A 19,067-nucleotide genomic window follows, 5' to 3' on the forward strand; every position below is an offset into this window, starting at 1 on the left:
AACATATTTCATTTTTTTTTTAAATTCACTTGACCGAAATATGAAATCAAACAGTCTCAATACATACATAAATATAAACAAAAATGATCATTGTTTTTTTATATATATATACATAAGTAGCCATGAATTTGTCTGTCCTTGTTCCATTATCTGTTGGTAAGTGACCACTTTAATGTTAACTCAATATTTAGTATGCAATTTCCATGTCGTCTTAAAGTAAATCGAATAAACAAAAGTATCATAAAGAATCTTTATATATTGATAATTTTTGCCCACATGCATATGGCATATTGAACACTAACGCATGTGATTTTTCTTATATTTGGCTGAATTCAGTGGGGGGAATCCTTGTTTTAAGTCAATACATTTTTCTATGAAGGATTAGTCGTTTTTGATAAAATAGGAATAAATTCACAGTGAGAATTATTGTATAAATATCTACGTTTTGAAATCTTTTGTGTTTTCTACACAGTAAGCCAATCAATCACTTATTGTTTTGGAACGTTTGTTGTTACTTGTACAACGCTTTACAAAGAGGAACAGCGCTAAGAAAGCACCACTGTCTTTGATGTAGAACAATCTATTGGATATTTCTATTGCTATAACGAATAATACCAATCGATCCTAGTAGAATTCTATAGGCATTTCCTTTCATCTAATGTCTTATGATCTCAAATTGACAGTGATTGTTAAAAGTCAAGAAGACTCTAATCACTTCTGAGAATTGGCTGTTGGTTTTAATATGAAAGATAAACAAGGCACGGTAAAGATATTACTTATCTAAATAAATTGTCTCTCTGAAAAATATCATGTCGAATTGTCTTATCAATGAAGATGAATGATAGACAATAATCTATCCAGAGATATATAAACATAACACTAAGAGTTTGTCAAATTTCTGTAAGAGTTTGGAAAACAAGTATTTTAGAATCATTTTTCAACGACTAAGCTGATATCACTCTTGAGACGTCACAATGATCAAACATTGTAAGCCTTCTTTCTGTGTGTTCTGAGTTTACACCGTCTTGTTTATTCATTTCTGAAATTGACTGACGATCTGCAATGTTCTTTCAACATTACACTTGAGCTGAATATACCTGTAATGTTTGCCGCTCGGCAACAAATGGTAAATTTCCATTAATAAAATGCTAGCTGATTTTTATACGACCGCAAAAAAATTTTTGTGGTCGTATATTGGTATGACGTTGGCGTCGTCGTCGTCGTCGTCCGGCGTCGTCCGGCGTCGTCCGAAGACACATTGGTTTTCGCACTCTAACTTTAGTTTAAGTGAATGGATCTTTATGAAATTTTACCACAAGGTTCAATACCACAAAAGGAAGGTTGGGATTGATTTTGGGGGTTATGGTAATAACAGTAAAGGAATTAGGGGCCAAAAAGGGGCCAAAAATAAGCATTTTTGTAACTTCCAGACATAACTTGTGTGTTAGTGTATGGATCTCTCTGACATTGTACCACAAGGTTCCATATCACTAAAGGAATGCTGGGATTGATTTTGGGGGTAATTGCCTCCAAATTTTAGGAATTAGGGGCCAAAAAAGGGGCAAAAAACAAGCATTTTTTCTAGTTTCATGACAATAACTTGTGTGTAAGTGTATGGATCTTTCTGAAATTGTACTACAAGGTTCCATATCACAAAGGGAAAGCTGGGTTTGAGTTTGGGGGTAATTGCCCTAAACGTTTAGGAATTTGGGGCCAAAAAGGGGCCAAAAAACACATTTTTTTCTAGTTTCCAGACAATAACTTGTGTTCAAGTGTATGGATCTCTCTGAAATTGTACTGCAAGGTACCATACCACAAAGGGAAGGCTGGGATTGAGTTTGGGGGTGATGAATCATAATGGGGGTTCAAAAATTTTGGGGGGGATTTATTTTTTTTTTCCTTTTTTTTCTTTTTTTCCTTTTTTGTTTCTTTTAAAATTTTCCATTTTAAGTTGGTTATTTCTGATTTATATTTAAAATCAAATAATAATGATATGGTAGGAGATACACACCAAACAGGATGTGTAAATTATTATATAATAAGTATTGTGCAATAGCAAGAAATTTTCAATTGCACAGTATTGCACAATAGCAAGAAATCTTCAATTGCACAGTATTGCGCAATAGCAAGAAATCTTCAATTGCACAGTATTGCGCAATAGCAAGAAATATCCAATAGCACAATTTTGCGCAATAGCAAGAAATTGTCAATTGTACAGTATTGCGCAATAGCAAGAAATATTTAATAGCACAGGATTGTGCAAAAGAAGATACTTCCTATAAATTGCTTATTTCTTGACCAATTTCAATGGGGTTTTATTCTTGATTTCATGGGGTTCTTTAATATGCTGAATCTAACCGTGTATTTAGTTTTTGGATTTTGGGCCCCGTTTTTAAATTGGTCCACATTGAGGTCCAAAGGGTCCAAAATTAAACTTTGTTTGATTTCATCAAAAATTGAATTATTGGGGTTCTTTGATATGCCGAATCTAACTGTGTATTTAGATTCTTAAATTTTGGTTCCGTTTTCAAATTGGTCTACATTAAGGTCCAAAGGGTCCAAAATTAAACTTAGTTTGATTTTAACAAAAATTGAATTCTTAGGGTTCTTTGATATGCTGAATCTAAACATGTATTTAGATTTTTGATTATGGGCCCAGTTTTCAAGTTGGTCCAAATCGGGGTCCAAAATTAAACTTTGTTTGATTTCAACAAAAATTGAATATATGGGGTTCTTTGATATGCTGAATCTAACCATGTATTTAGATTTTTGATTTTTGGGCCCCGTTATCAACTTTGTCCACATTGAGGTCAAAAGGGTCCAAAATTAAACTTTGTTTGATTTCATCAAAAATTGAATTATTGGGGTTCTTTGATATGCCGAATCTAACCGTGTATTTAGATTCTTAATTTTTGGTTCCGTTTTCAAATTGGTCTACATTAAGGTCCAAAGGGTCCAAAATTAAACTTAGTTTGATTTTAACAAAAATTGAATTCTTAGGGTTCTTTGATATGCTGAATCTAAACATGTATTTAGATTTTTGATTATGGGCCCAGTTTTCAAGTTGGTCCAAATCGGGGTCCAAAATTAAACTTTGTTTGATTTCAACAAAAATTGAATATATGGGGTTCTTTGATATGCTGAATCTAACCATGTATTTTGATTTTTGATTTTTGGGCCCCGTTATCAACTTTGTCCACATTGAGGTCAAAAGGGTCCAAAATTAAACTTTGTTTGATTTCATCAAAAATTGAATTCTTGGGGTTCTTTGATATGCTGAATCTAACCATGTATTTAGATTTTGGATATTGGACCATAATAGGTGAATGTCCAATTTAAAATTTTTAAGTTCTTAGACCACATTCAATCTGTGTTAGAAACCTATGCTGTGTCAAATATTTAATCACAATCCAAATCCAAAGCTGTATCAAGCTTGAATGTTGTGTCCATACTTCCCCCAACTGTTCAGGGTTCGACCTCTGCGGTCGTATCAAGCTGCGCCCTGCGGAGCATTTTATTCAAAATTGTTTGGATTTGTTGTTAACGCATAAGTTACATTCAATTATCATCCTGTGTTTCTGTCGTCGTAGTCAGAATCCCTTACTTCTTTACTCGTGATGGCTAATTGTCTTCAAAGTATGCTCATGTGACACCCTTCAAGATATTCTTGGTTAACCCGCAATATTTTATTTTTTTATTCATATTTTTTGTGGGCTCTTGAATTTTAATTTGAATCATATAATATTCAAATGGTGACTTGGATTTCCTCTTTAAATTAAACATTTAATCAAACTATTCATTGTTGTCTTTCTGTTAGAAATTATTTGATTTATAAAGTCTCTGCCATATAACTTAAAATTAACAATTACAGCTCGGATCCAATCAATCTTTGAATTTCAGATTTCACAATTTTTTTTCGCCTCTTGGGTTTTAAAGACATTTGAAAGAAAGTTAAATACTAATTTTTGTAACTCTACAGTGAATGTGGATTTTATATGTGTCATTTTCTTACATTTATGGAATTCAACCAAACATAAAGATTGAAGAGGGAACATTTCATCATTTAAAGGAAATCCTGACTGTAAATTTTCTAAGAGCATACATTTCATGTGCATGATGCAGAATATAAGAATGTGTTTAGCTTAGAATTAGCAATTAGCTTTCCCAAAATACCAAAATAGATAATATGAAACTATCTATCATGAAAATCTCATGGTTCAGATACAATAAACAGAACTGTGAAATTTGTCTATTCTATATAACATGTATGAATTATTGAAAATGATACCATTACTTAAGACGAGACTTAAAAAAACATCGATATTCATAAACATTTCTTTTAATAAAAGGGAATCGAATTTAAATGCATACATTTATTGGTTCTAGTTAAAAATAATTTAAAATATTGGCATAGGTGTAGTTTAATGTTCCTTAATGTAAATCAGTTATGGTAGTATGGAAGTTTAGACAAAAATGATAGAATTTGTTCATACTTAGCAAAACTGTAGCTCAATTTGTGGTATCTTTTTTAAAATACAATAAAAGTACAGGTCACCATGCCCGTTTTCAAGCTGTAGACTGTGCACCATTGTAATAATTAATTTTGTTTTCTTATACTTCACGTAAAGATGCAATATTTTGATTGGCTTATACGAGGATGTTAATTTACTCTATTCTATGGTAAATACTCTATTACCCTTCACGGAGACGCTTGATCAAGTGTGCGCTTTATTAAATACGACTCTATCCTATGGCAAATACTCTATTACCCTTCACGGAGACGCTTGATCATGTGTGCGCTTTATCAAATTCGGATGGTTGTTATGTACAAGAATTTGAAATTTAATCGACAGTAATAACAGAACATTCAGTATAATAAATTAAATAACACATATCTGAGAGGGTGATAGAGCAGATTGTTACCCCTCGAAAAGACATTGTGAACCTTGACTTCGCCTCAGTTGACAATGTTTTCTCGAGGTAACAATCTGCTCTATCACCCTCTCAGCTATGTGTTATTTATATAATGTTTATACACGAAAATTACACGTTGATGTGACAAAAAAGAAAATTAAAGATACATATAAAAGATAACCTTTATTAAAGGATTTCAGAAAATAAAAAAATATTCTGGTGTCACCGTACTTTATCTATTGCCACAGTTGTAGGAACCAAACAAGATAGACCTAACTGACATTTCCTTCAGAAAATTAAATGATATTAGAAACAAATCTGCACCAATAAAACTTACAAACAAAAAATATTCACACATTTATACTGCAACTAGAACATTTCCTGTTGTCTTTCTTTCCTACATATGGATATCAGTGAACACAATCAGAGACTCAATAAAGGATGGCAAATAAGTTTTTTATGTGTTAATGCCTTTTAAAATGGCTATAATTGTAGCCACTTTTATCTGCAGTATTAAACAGTATAAATCAATGTCCGAAAAACCTCTATCAACTTTTTATATGTTCGAAACGAAACTGTTGAAGGGTAGGTTAACCTCTCCATTCCCAGGAAATGTTTCTAGGCCTCGTACAAAACGTTGATATTTTCCTGACATTGACCTATATAAAACAAACACCACCTAAATCTGCAGTTTGGGAATACGAACTGCGACGCAAAAAAAAAAAACAAAAGTGATATATCAGGTACTCAGAAAGTATCTGTTATGACAGTAAATGTTCTATATCAATATTACATTCGCCATTGTTTATTACGATATAAAATATAACATGAAGACGATGAAGATATACAGTGTAACCGATCTTAAGTGTAATTGAATTCTGTTTAAACCGAAAAAGAGAGACGAAAGATACCATAGGGATATTCAATTTTATAAGTCAAAAACAAACTGACAATGCCTTGCCAAAATAACAAAAAACGACCAAAAGACAAACAACAGTACACAGATCACAACATAGAAAACTAAAGACTTTGCAAAACGAACCCCACCTAAAACCCGGGTGAAAGAATTAACGGAACCAATATTACTATACCATTTTGACAATTAATGTTTCTTTAGTGATGCTTGAGGCCAAAATTAACTGAAACCGTGTATCAATACATACAAGTACAATAACTATTCCGTTAATTTAGTAGGTTAAGGTAACCCGATGACCCCTTTATAAAAAAAATCATCAAATAGGTTTTTCTGCACTACACAAAAGAGAAAAAATATCAACAACAAAATCTAATCATCGCGTATTAGCAAAATCTGATTTTGTTTTAATACACTTAATTTTTCAGTTAAGAAATAACAAACTTTTGACTAATTGAGTGTCATTTTAAGCTTAGAAAATATATATTGTATATCTCGGGGATAAGATTCACTATCAACGTCAAACAATGGGACCAGGAATGAAAACTGTACAAGATCCAGATATATATATATACAATTCATTTTGTCATACTTAATTTCATATAATCTCTAATTTCTGCAGATAATATGGATGAATCCCAAAAAGATTATGATATCTGAAAGAGAAAGTCGATATATCGATGACCCTCGTATTAGTGTAGAGCGGCCATTTGTTGGAGACTATAATTTACACATTAGAAATGTACGATACGATGATAGAGGAGAGTACACCTGTAATAGTAATAAAGTTCCTGTAGAATCCAGACGTATAAGACTAATTGTGAAAGGTATTTCCTGTTTAAGTCACTAGAATAATCAAACTAATGCAAAATAGAGAGGTACCAAAGGGACATTCAAACTCATAGTCGAACAAACAAATAAACTGACAACGCTATGGCATAAAACAAAAAAAAAAGACCAAAAGACAAACAGTATACAAAGCACAACATAAAAATCTGAAGACTGAGCAAAACGATCCCCGCCAAAACAGGGGGTGATCTCAGGTACTCCGGGATCCCGAAGGGTATGCAGATCATACTCGTCTTTAGTTAGTACCATCAATAAAGACAACTGCCAAAGACTTCATTACAGTTTTACACATATATAAATTTTGAATTTTGACGCAAGCTTAAGAATTCCTCATTGACCTTAAACTGAAATAATTTTAAAAGGAGTGAAATTAATATAGTTCTCAATGATACAAAAGATGAATGTTTATTTCCTGTATTCTTTGAAACTTCAGTGCCTTCTAAGTTTGTAAGAGATCAACAGCGTGATGAAGTAATAACCAGAGAAGGAACAACCGTCAAACTTACATGTAATGCCACTGGAATACCCACGCCTAATATCACATGGTTTAGACGCTTATCTATAGAAGAAGAGCATCCCGAACGTAAGCTTAATTAGTTTGACAAATATAAGTCCCAGCTAAATAGTTTTAAGTATATATATAATAGCTATTGAGTTACTGGTCTTCTTAGACTAACATAATGTTGCAATCCTTTCTGTTATCTAGTGTTAAATGAAACTGAATTGTAAATTCTGTTTTGTCTTTATTGGTTGTATTTAAGGTTTATGACCCCTTCCACCGTGTAGAACGCCACATGCGGGTGTTGGCTATGTTTGATACGGTGTGGCAGTTTTGAAGCGGAAACGCTGAAAACTGGGAAGAGGTGTTTGTGAAAACAGAGCACTGGAAACGTATGCTTCTGTTTGTTAGAAATAGATTAATGTTCGGTTACCTCCGTCCAATACATTATTTGACAATTTTCAAAAAAGAAATTTTGATACTTTTACTCACCCTGATCGCTTTTTCTCCGCTTCAAAACAGCAATCCCGTGTCCAGATCGCCAACATCCCCAATGTGACGTTCTACATTGTTCCTTCTGGTGGCCTGTGTATCAGGAAATTTTCAAAGTGCAATGATATCAAAATAGCAAAAATCTGAATGAAAAAGGCGAGCCATTCTGTACATACACAAAAGGGATAAGTCGTTAGCATCAATGATATTTATTGTTTTATTGCATTTGATAGAAAATGGCGTTTTATGCTAAATCAAGCCAAGATTTTTACTGAAAGTCCACAAGCTTTATTACAGAGATTTTCGTTATAACATTTTAAACATAAATTACTCACTTGTTTGTCCATATTGTGCTAGCGTTTATTGTTTACAAAAAGTCCTAAACAACCTATACCATTCAAAAAAAAGCTCGTGCTGAGTTACCAAACACGAGTGCACCCTAGAAGGCGTACTTGAATCTGTCCATATTTGTACTCATTTTAACTATCATCTTTTTTTTAAAACTTGTTTTAGGGAAATCATTGCTAGCACTGCATGCAGTTATTAGTCCCGTACCGACGAGGTCGAAGGGGACTTTAGGTTTGCACGCCGTCCGTCTGTCCGTATGTCCATCCGTCAGTCCGGCAAATATGCTTTCCACACTTTTTTTCTTCGTTCTTGAAGATATTGATTTGATATTTGGTATATAGTTTTATCATGACAAGTTACAGATCAAGTTCGAATTTTGTTCCGGTCTGATGATTTAGTCCAGAGTTATGGACCATCATAACTCTGGACCATATCTAATGTTAGAGTACTATGTTAAACCATATTTCTGTACAAAGGGAGATAACTCATTTTTTAAAAGACATTCTTTGTTAAATTATTTGAAGATTTTTTTGGCAGGTTTTGTTTGTTATTTAGTATAAACTAATTTTCTGAAAGCTATATATATAAAAAAATTATGAAGAGAAATCCTTTCATTAGATAATAATCTATTTTTATTAATGTATATATTTCAGTACATTACATTGTGTAGATAAAAGTTGTTGACATTTTATAGATAAGTTACAAATCTATATTAGTTTGTGACAAATGAAAGAAAAAATATTTGGAACTATTAATTATATTTTATTATAATTTGAAAATAGATATACACTGTATTACATCATATCTAATTTTAGAGAACTATTAATCATATCTAATGTTTTTTTCACTCATATAATCAGTTTTCCACACTGTTTTAAGTCATGCTTGAAGATATTGACATGATATTTACTTTTTGTTTACACCATGACAAGTTATAGAACAAGTTAGCATTTTGTTCCAGTAAAATGAATTTTTACCCGGTAGGAGACTATGTATTGCCATGCAATACTCTCAGAATGCTTGTCTCTTATATATTTAGTACAGAATTGTCAAATAGTACAAGGGGAAAGGCTGTGGATTTTCTTTAAAATTAAGCATTGACACAACAAAAGGGTACATAATACTTAGGTTGTTATATACTGGTCATACTTGGATATCACATGAAAAAAAGTTAAACCAATGCAAAGATGAATAGAGGCAACAGTAGTTTACAAGTTTTAAATCTCAATTCTCGATTAAGAAGAAAAATCAAGATAACAAACAAAAACTAAGGGAATAGCATGAAATCCAAAATGAGCGAGACTGGGTGATTCAACAGGGTTAGTGTATCATCTCCTGCTATGCATGTATCCCCGCGATGCAAAATCACACTCGGTCAAAATTTCAAAATTGAAAATACGACGCAATCAGTAAAATTACAGAGTAGACGACTATTCAGAATGGTATGTTTTGAACTAAGACTGCGAGCGAGTTGAGACACATATCTTTTGTTTCGGTCAGCAGATTCGAAATGATGACCGTACAACTTAGGAAGTGTCGATTCCAGTTGGTGTTCCTCATAACTCTGTTGTAGCAGATTTTATGTAAAGAGCAAACCTCTGCTTTTAAAGTTCGTATAGCATGAACACACACGAGCGAAATATATCAATTGAGACATGTAAACGCCATACGATAGAACAGAGGGTATGTAACAGTTTTTTTACCCAGACTTCTCATAGACAGAAAAAGAAATCAAAGTCTTGCAAAGTTCGTTAATTTCACTTTCAGATCTATTGAAGGTTTCCTGTCACTCAAAACCCCACATTTCAGTAGGTGTATCTCAGATACATTTTATCCCAGGGGTCTTGAGATAAGGTATACTACCGAAACTAGATGGTCTGTTTTATACCTTGATCTTTTCCTCGATATTGACACAGATGAACGACTTCGACAAACGTGATGATTTCAACTTTCCCATTGTCAACTTCCATTTTTTTTTAATAGTAACATAATATTTGCCCCATCTTATGGCATTTACATATAATAATACGTTACACTCGTCGATGTTCACGCTATTAGAGCTTCATTAATAGGGGTGTGTTCCTTACACAAATACTGTCACACCAGAGTTACGAGGAAGAACGACTGCAATCGACACTATATGCGATTTACGTTCATATATCAGAAATTGGTTAAACTATACGATGTGTCGATGTTTCAACTCAATAGCGACATACTTTCGCTGCATTAGATCTTTAGATTCCACTATAGGTGTCTGATCTCTAAATTTACAGATTGTTTCCAATTCCCGATTGTGACATTTTGACTAAGGGTGGATTCGCTGCATGTTGATGAATACATAGGATGAGACGCTTACTCTGTCAACGCACTTGGTCTCGCACAGTTTCGAAATCATGTGATTTCCTTTTTTTATACGCCCGTTTACGGGACGTATTATGGTATACCGTTGTCCGTCTGTCCGTCCGTCCGTCCGTCCGTCCGTCCGTCCGTCGTCAACATGTCGGACAATAACTCAAAAGCTCTTTAACCAATTCGTATGAAACTTTGATGAAATGTTTATATCTATTGACGTGAGCTCCCTTTCGTTTTTTGTAAATTTCGAATTTACCGTTTTGGAGTTTTGGGGTTTTATTCATTAAAAAAGGGGGGATTTTCCAGTTTTCGGACAATAACTCAAAAACAATTTCACCAATTTGCAAGAAACTTTGGTGAATTGTTTATTTCTATTGACATGAGCTCCCATTCGTTTATTATAAATTTCGGATTTACTGTTTCGGAGTTTTGGGGTTTTATTCATTAAAAAAGGGGGGATTTTCCAGTTTTCGGACAATAACTCAAAAAAATTTTCACCAATTTGCAAGAAACTTTGGTGAATTGTTTATTAGTCGCCTACCGACGAAGTCAAAGGGGACGTTAGGTTTGCACTCCGTCTGTCTGTCTGTCTGTCTGGACGTCTGTCTGTCTGTCCATCTGTCAGTCCGGCAAATCAGTTTTCCAGACTTTTTTTCTTCGTGCTTGAAGATATTGATTTGATTTTTGGTTTATTGATTTATCATGACAAGTTACAGGTCAAGTTTAATTTTTACGATTTTAGCTTTTCTCTTTGTTCAGTTAGAGCCCTTTCCCTAGAATTAAATTTTTGATGAAATACTTATTAATTAGTAGATTTCTGTTCAAAGGGAAATAACTTATTTTTTAAAAGATAAAATGACATTTTGGATTTTTTTCCTTTTCTTTGGTAAATTGTTTGAAGAATTTAGTGGTAGGTTTGTTTGTCATTCTTGAAGATACTGACTTGATAATTAGTGTATAGTTTTATCATGACAAGTACAGATCAAGTTGGAATTTTGTTCCAGTCTGATAATTTTGTGCAGAGTTATGGTCTTTGGACATAGAAAATTCACTTAGATAATCAGTTTTCAACAGTTTTTTTCGTCATGCTTGAAGATTATGACTTGATATTTTTATGTAGTTTACACCATGACAAGTTATAGATCAAGTTAGAATTTCGTTCCATTACAATGAATTTGTAACCGGTAGGGGACTATGTATTGCCATGCAATACTCACAGAATGCTGGTTTCTATCGACATGAGCTCCCTTTTGATTATTATAAACTTAGACTATAAGTTTACGATTTATGGGGTTTTATTCATTAAAAAAGGGGATTTTACAGTTTTTGGACAATATCCTTAAAGTTTTCATTAAAATTTGATGACTGATTTATATCTATTAAGATAACCTCCCTTTAGTTTTTATAAATTTCAGATATAACATTGAGAAGTTATTGAACTTTATTTGTTTATAGTCTGACAACAGATTTACTAAGTATTGAGCAACAGCACAGTGTATTGCACAAGAAGAAGAAATCTTTATTTGAATATAAATTCAATTCATATAACCAATTTCAAGTTCTTTGACTACGTTTATTCAGAAACCTATAATAAGTCAAGTATTTAATTACAATCCAAATTCAGACCTGTATCAAGCTTGAATATTGTGTCCAGTTTTGCCCCAACTGTTCAGGGTTGGACCTCTGCGGGCGTATCCAGCTGCGCTCAGCGAAGCAGTTTATTGCTTTTTCTTTGATTTGAATCTTCTTTATGTATTTATGAGATTTGAACATCGATAAAAACCTGTTGCCGCAAATTCATAATTGAGTTTACTTTAAACTAATTCCGAAAATATATGGTTTCTTTTTTTCTTTTTGGAATTACGACAAAAAAGTTTCTTCCGGTTTGCCTAAGGTTATAACCGATTGACCCTCTCCACGGTCAAATTTGCTCAAATTTCTAGTTTGGATGTTTGATTTGTGTGTGCTTTGTATTAATCTGATGAATCTAGCCGATTCCTACTGATTTGTACAGTTTGAGGAAATATTTTGTTGATATACCAATGCCCCAGGCTAGGGTGGATTAAGCGCTCACAAAGATGTTTTATCCCGCGACATTTTAGGTGAACTGGAACATAAGGGTTGTCGTTAGTTGCTGTTTGTCGTATTTGCTTCTCGTTTATTGTTTTAAGCATCAATTAGGCAGCTGATTTTGTTTTTGTTTGTTTGTTTGTCTTTTTATTCTTATTTTCACATTTTGTTCATGTCTTTTATAGTTTACTATACGGTATTGGTTTTATCATTCTCGTTTTTCTGACTCTGGCTGTTAGTTGTCTCATTGGCAATAACACTGCCTTGAAAAATATTCACATCAAATACCCTTCATCATTATGATTAAGACCCAATGAATTTACCATGTTGTAGTTTTAAGTTATAATCCATTTTTCTATTATTTAAACCTTTTTTGGGCAATAATGTAAGCGTAGTTTCATTCTGGATTGTATTTTCAATATTTGAAAATAAAGAAAAACAGTTATAAATACAAATGTTGACGAACTGTTTGAACCGAAACAATTAGTTGTCACATACACATTAGAATAGTTGTATACAAGTAGTTTTTCTTTTTGTCTATTTTCTTCTTCTTTCGTTTGGCCATGATACTGATGGTTTTCTTTCGACTTGGTTTTTTATTGTCCCTTTAGTGTTTTTGCCTGCTTTTTATATTGGGCAATCGAAGGAGTGACGCAAAGCGAAGAAAAAAAATAGATGTCTGCTGAAAATGATTGCATATTGACAAACACACATAAAACACTTCGTGGCTATACGTTTCTGACATGGAGAAGGAACTAAACGATTGCAGAATATATTTTTGAAATACGAAATAATTTTCGTTAACTTCAAGCGAGGCCGTCAGCCCTTACGGAAATCCCTATCAAAAGTCGATAATTACAACTATGTGCGTTAATGGAATCGTTTAGAAAACACTATTTTCTATTTTTTCTGTCCCAACTATAGTATGAATATATTTATCCTAAAGCACAGCAGCTGTAACACAAAAAACAAGATTGACAAAAAAAAACACAAGGTGGGGTCTGAACAAATACGACTGTGATGAAAGATGAATATCTTAAGTCAAACCTAATGAATGAATAGATTAAATGTTTAAAAACATCTGTCAAATTCAAGTTGATTTTTAAATCGTGTCTTCCGGAAATTCTCAATAATACATAGATACTTCTTTGACATATATGTTCCATAATATGATAACTAATGACAATTGTTATCAATTAATCATATATCTATCCGCTGACATAAAAACTGCTGTCAGTTTGTTAACCTTAGCAATACTTTTTTTCATAGAGACACACATTTATTGCGTCACAAAAGCCAATTAACTTAATTATTTGTTCTGTTTAATTTGTCCTTGCAGAGGTTGGTAATGTGGGAGAAGTATTAATGATTTATAATATTAGTCGACACTGTGGTGGCATGTATGAGTGCATGGCATTTAATGGAGTATATCCAGCGATTTCAAAAACCATTAAAGTCGAAGTACAATGTGAGTAATTTGAGATTTATATGCTTAGTATATCATTTGTCAGTTCATTACAATGCAGGATTTAACCTTGAAAAATCATTTGATGAAAAATACATTGATAATTTAATACGAAACTTTTATGAATGCGTCAAAAATATTAAAAGGAAGATGTGGTGTGATTGCCAGTGAGACAACTCTCCATCAGAGACCAATTGCAAATGACAAAGAATGTTAGCAACTATAGGTCATCGTACGAAATATAAATCGGACTGATCGATACAAACCACAAACACAACTAACAAAAAATACTAAAGACACAAAGTACTGACCTGGAAGTACTCACAGTTACTGAAAGTAAGTTCAAAGGAAATAACAATCAAAAAACAAAAATCATGTATCTAAGACTAAAATATCAATCAGTACACATCTAACATCCAACGGATTAAGTGTGAAGACGTTATAAATAGTCAGAGAAAAAACATGAGATTGTGCAGTGCCAAAATAAAGGTATCAACAGAATGTAGGACCGTGAATGTTTATAGCAATAATATTTAGTTGAGTTGTAATTCATTTATAACAAATCAATATTTATATCGACAAAAACAATATTCAAAGATCTGATTGCAGTGTTAAATTGTAACCTTTTAGAATAACTTTATGATCGATAAGTTTACCCGGATCGTATCTAAATTTACGGGCTCGATAAACAACATAAACGTACAAATTAGGATGTGCTCTCCCATAATAAGCTTATGGAAAATTATAATACTGTATGATACCGTACAACCACAACTGAAGGTTTATATTTTTCTTACCAATGTCACTGTATTCATTTTTTGCCCCCGTGGTAGCGGTAGCGGCCTTAAGTTTTACCCTTGTCCGTCTGTACGTGCGTACGTACGTCCCAAAATTGGTTACCGATCTCTAACTTGAGATTGCCTCATCCAAATGTTATGAAACTTATACACAATGCTTATTACCACAAAACACAGATCAAGTTTGAATTTTAGTGGCGTCACTTTTACCGTTCTGGACTTATGCCCCTTTATGAATGCAAAATGTCTAGTTTCCGTTCTCTAACTTAAGTTTGCCTCAACCAAATGTTATGAAACTTATACACAATGCTTATCACCACAAAACACAGATCAAGTTTGGTGGCGTCACTTTAACCGTTCTAGAGTTATGCCCCTTTATAAATGGACAAATTGCAAAATTTTTATATTCTTCTAATTAAACTAATAATTTTTTAAATTGGAATTACCTTCCTTTGTCCATGATTATAGTTGAATCAACTACAATCAATGCTTTATACAATGCAATGTTTGATTTTGACTTCCACTGATAAAACACAGATCAAAAAGAATTTGGGTAGTGTCACTTTAACCATTATTGAGTTAAGCCCCTTTATAAATCGAAAGATTGCAAAATTTTTAATTTCCATTCTGTAACTAGTACTAGTACTTAATTAGTTTGCCTCAACCAAATGTTATGAAACTTATACACAATGCTTATTACTACATAATACAGATTAAGTACGAAATTTGGTGGCGACACGTTTACCATTCTTGAGTTATGTCCCTTTATAAACATAAAAATTGCTGATTTTTTTGTTTCCGTTCTCTAACTTTAGTTTGTCTCAACCAAATGTTATAAAACTTATACACAACCGTTCTAGAGTTATGCGTGTTTACAAATAGAAAAATTGCTGAATTTTTAGTTTCTGTTCTCTATTTAAGTTAGCCTCAACCAAATGTTATGAGACTTACACACAATGCTTATTACCACAAAACTCAGATCAAGTTCAAATTTGGGTAGCGTCACTTTACCGTTCTTCAGTTATGTCCCTTTATAACTATATGATATGCAAGCGGGGGCATCATCTGTGGACACATGTGGACGCGATCCACATTTATTGTATGATAATTTTGTGCAAAGACCTTCCATACATATGTGTCGTTACTTTTTTATTACAGTTAAACCTGAAATAACTATAAGAAATAGACGTTTAGGACAGAAAAAGAATAAAGAAACAATGTTAGAGTGTATCGTGACAGCATCTCCACAAGGAGATAATTATTGGAAAAGGGGCAAAAATGAAATCTCTAAAAATGAATATGGTTATAGAGTTGAAATTTATCCTGAAGACGATTATACTATATCAATTTCTTTAAGAATTTTGAATGTTCAAAATGATGACTTTGGTTTATATACTTGTGAAGCCAAAAATGCTTTAGGCATGTCAAGTGATACTATGGAATTATATGGTAAGTACTTGTTTGGCTTACTATTAAAAGTGTTTATATTGTCTAACTTTGATTAGAAGAGAGAAAAACGTTATACACTCTACTTAATCTTCTGTTTATTTGAATTCAAAGATCATAGAGAATTATGATAATATGACATTGAAACCCACCCGTGGCAAGGTGCGTTCGACTGCGATCTTTCTTGACTAAGATTGCTAGTTTTCCTACCGAAGGTCGGTGGTTCTCTCTGGATAATATTGCTTCCGTCATCAATAAAAGTGGTCACCATAGTAAAGCTTAGTGTGCTGACAGCAACCAATCAATCAATCAATCATTTTATGGTTGGAAAGATGGAATAGAACAAATAAATTGGTAAATACAACAAAGCACTTTGCATATAAGTTCCAGTACCAGTAATAAAATGTAATTGTCCAGGGATTTTACTCGTACATGCAAATAGTAGGTTTATTTGGTACAATAAAGTCAGTTTGCAAAGAGGAGCAGTTCAATAATTAACACAACTTCTACTTCTCCGAAGTTGTTTTATGCGTAATTTCTTTTTCCTCCTTTTTAATTGAAATTGTGGTTGTAAATTGCAATCATATATATTGAAGTTAATCATTTGCATTTCTTAATTACAGAATATGTAGAACCAACATTACCGCCAACAACGACAACAACTGTCACTCCAAAACACAAAAAATATAACAGACCTGATAAAACTAGACTTTATAAACAAAACAATTTAGATACAGAAGAAGACAGTTTGGAGTATGTAGATGATGTTGATTACCGAAAAGCATTGTCTCAGAATCCACGTACACAGGTCTCAGGTACAAATCTAATAATTGTAAATAAAAGGGCGATCATTTATTATTCAAGGGAGGAGGATTTTCAAAATCAATTTTCTAAAAAGAACCGAAAACTAATAATCTTGTCCAAGATAGGATGAAAATGAAATGCAGCAAATAATTGTGTACAAAAGTGAAAATAATTCGGCCATGAAACAGGTGACCATGAAAATTCCGTCCGCAAATAATACCTACAGAAAATCCTATGGTCTCGCTCTAATAGGTACTAACCGTGTATATTGTGTTAAAAGTTATGATATCGATTTAATCCCGTGAATGCGTACATCGACTGATTGCAAATTATTTTGAAAAAAATAAAATGAAAAGCATTGATATCACAAACATATTTTAAGGTACAGAAAAAAAATCTCAACTCAAATCCGAAAGGTTTATTTGGACCCTAAATTTCAGAGAAGTTCTAAAATGATTTAATTTAAAACCAGGAAATCCATCTTTAAAATCATGTCAAGACCCAAGCCAAGATAATGAAACAATAGTACTGCATCAACTGCACCAGTTACCTTAGTAAAGCTGTGATGCTGGTCTAATTATTTAAATTTTGTTTTATTTTTTTCATTTCACAGCAATTGAAAACTCTAAAACAACTCTACCTCTCTTTGAATAGCGATTCAAAGCCTTTCTGTGTTAATAAAGATAAAATCAATTACATAGTTACAATAAGAATACTAAGCCTATGCCATATCAGATTTGTATGCAACAGAGACAAACTTAACGCGCGAATCGGCAAAGTTTATTGTAGCTGTGGTTGACCTTTAGCTTACAGTTATATCGCTCATACTAATAAGACAAACTTCTATCAAATTAGCATTCGGAAGCTTTATTGATAATGTCTACCGAGACAATCATATAAGTTGGACCATTTGTCAAAGAAGTCAAATTATCACAGTTTCCGTAATATCATAATATGGCTTTGATACTGAAATTTTCCATACATATTCAAATATTTGTCTCAAATTTGTACATTTCGCAACAATGTAAATTTCCCAGCCTACTCTTTTTCAATTTTCTTTAATGTTACCTTTAAAAAATTAATAAATGGTTATATAAAATGTGAAATATGTTTAGGTTAAAGGTATCAACAACATGTATAAGAGATTAAAAATTAATTATTCAATTCAAAGAAAATCATGAAAACTGTTGATTGATTAGTGAAATGCAATATCCGATAAAGCGTTGAATAATTTCAAACTAAGGACAGCACATGAAAGCCATTCAGTTGATTGCCAATTGGGTCCGCTTAACTTAGAGTTAGTAGTGTAAGGTAAACTATCAAACACAATCGGAGACGTCAGAAAAGTTACAACAGGAATAGTTATTGAATTATGATTTAGATAATTACAATTATGATGAAAACTTTTTTCAAGACTGATGTTTCCTATTTATTGTATGTGTGGTTTTTTTTTTTTGGTTTTTTTTTTTTTTTTGTATTACGTTTCAGCTATTTCTAGTAATTAGCCTTAACTTAAGCAAACACAAAAATAAACCCCCTTAGCGCAGTTTCAATCAATTGTTGAAATGACTATTAACGATGATTTCCATGTCTTTAATATTACTTTTTTGTGAAGTCATTTTCAGGTTTGATTAATTGTATTGGATAATATTGAATTTGAATTTTCACTCAAATACACGAATACGTTTTAAATGTGTCAGTGTATAAAGCAAACTATGCCTCGGGATTTAAGAATTTAAGGAACAAGACTTAATATAATCTATCCTTAATCTACTGACCAAACATAACAGCTGAGTGAATTTTTTATCTTAAATAAAAAAAGTAAGAACACACCAAAGGACAATCAATAACCAGTAGTAGAAGTACAACGAACAACACCATGCTAAAAAATACAAAAAGGCGAAAACAGTCCACAAAACTCTGCACATAAAACTAAAGTTTGAAGAACATGAACACAACCAAAAATCGGTGGAAACTCAAACGGGCAAGTTCCTCTTCTACCAGGGCCACATCTAATGACAATTTGCTTTCGGTAAAGTTACAAACGTGGGGAAAGAGGTTGACACTGTGGCTACGACAAATTGATCATATTCAAGGTCATATGTTCAACAGATATCC

The 19,067-nt window shown here is 32.6% G+C and overlaps 1 protein-coding gene across 1 annotated transcript in view; it reads left to right on the forward strand.

The window, feature by feature from the left end:
* Positions 1-19,067, forward strand: part of LOC127734548 (limbic system-associated membrane protein-like) — a 58,284-nt gene that overhangs the window by 31,318 nt on the left and 7,899 nt on the right. The window contains exons 3-7 of the mRNA XM_052244481.1: positions 6,450-6,654; positions 7,110-7,259; positions 13,777-13,905; positions 15,858-16,148; positions 16,769-16,960. Coding sequence (XP_052100441.1) covers positions 6,450-6,654; positions 7,110-7,259; positions 13,777-13,905; positions 15,858-16,148; positions 16,769-16,960 — 967 coding nt within the window. The remainder of the gene's footprint in view (positions 1-6,449; positions 6,655-7,109; positions 7,260-13,776; positions 13,906-15,857; positions 16,149-16,768; positions 16,961-19,067) is intronic.

The sequence above is a fragment of the Mytilus californianus genome, unplaced genomic scaffold (genome assembly GCF_021869535.1).
Source record: "Mytilus californianus isolate M0D057914Y unplaced genomic scaffold, xbMytCali1.0.p SCAF_3, whole genome shotgun sequence".
Taxonomy (NCBI): Eukaryota; Metazoa; Mollusca; class Bivalvia; order Mytilida; family Mytilidae; genus Mytilus; species Mytilus californianus.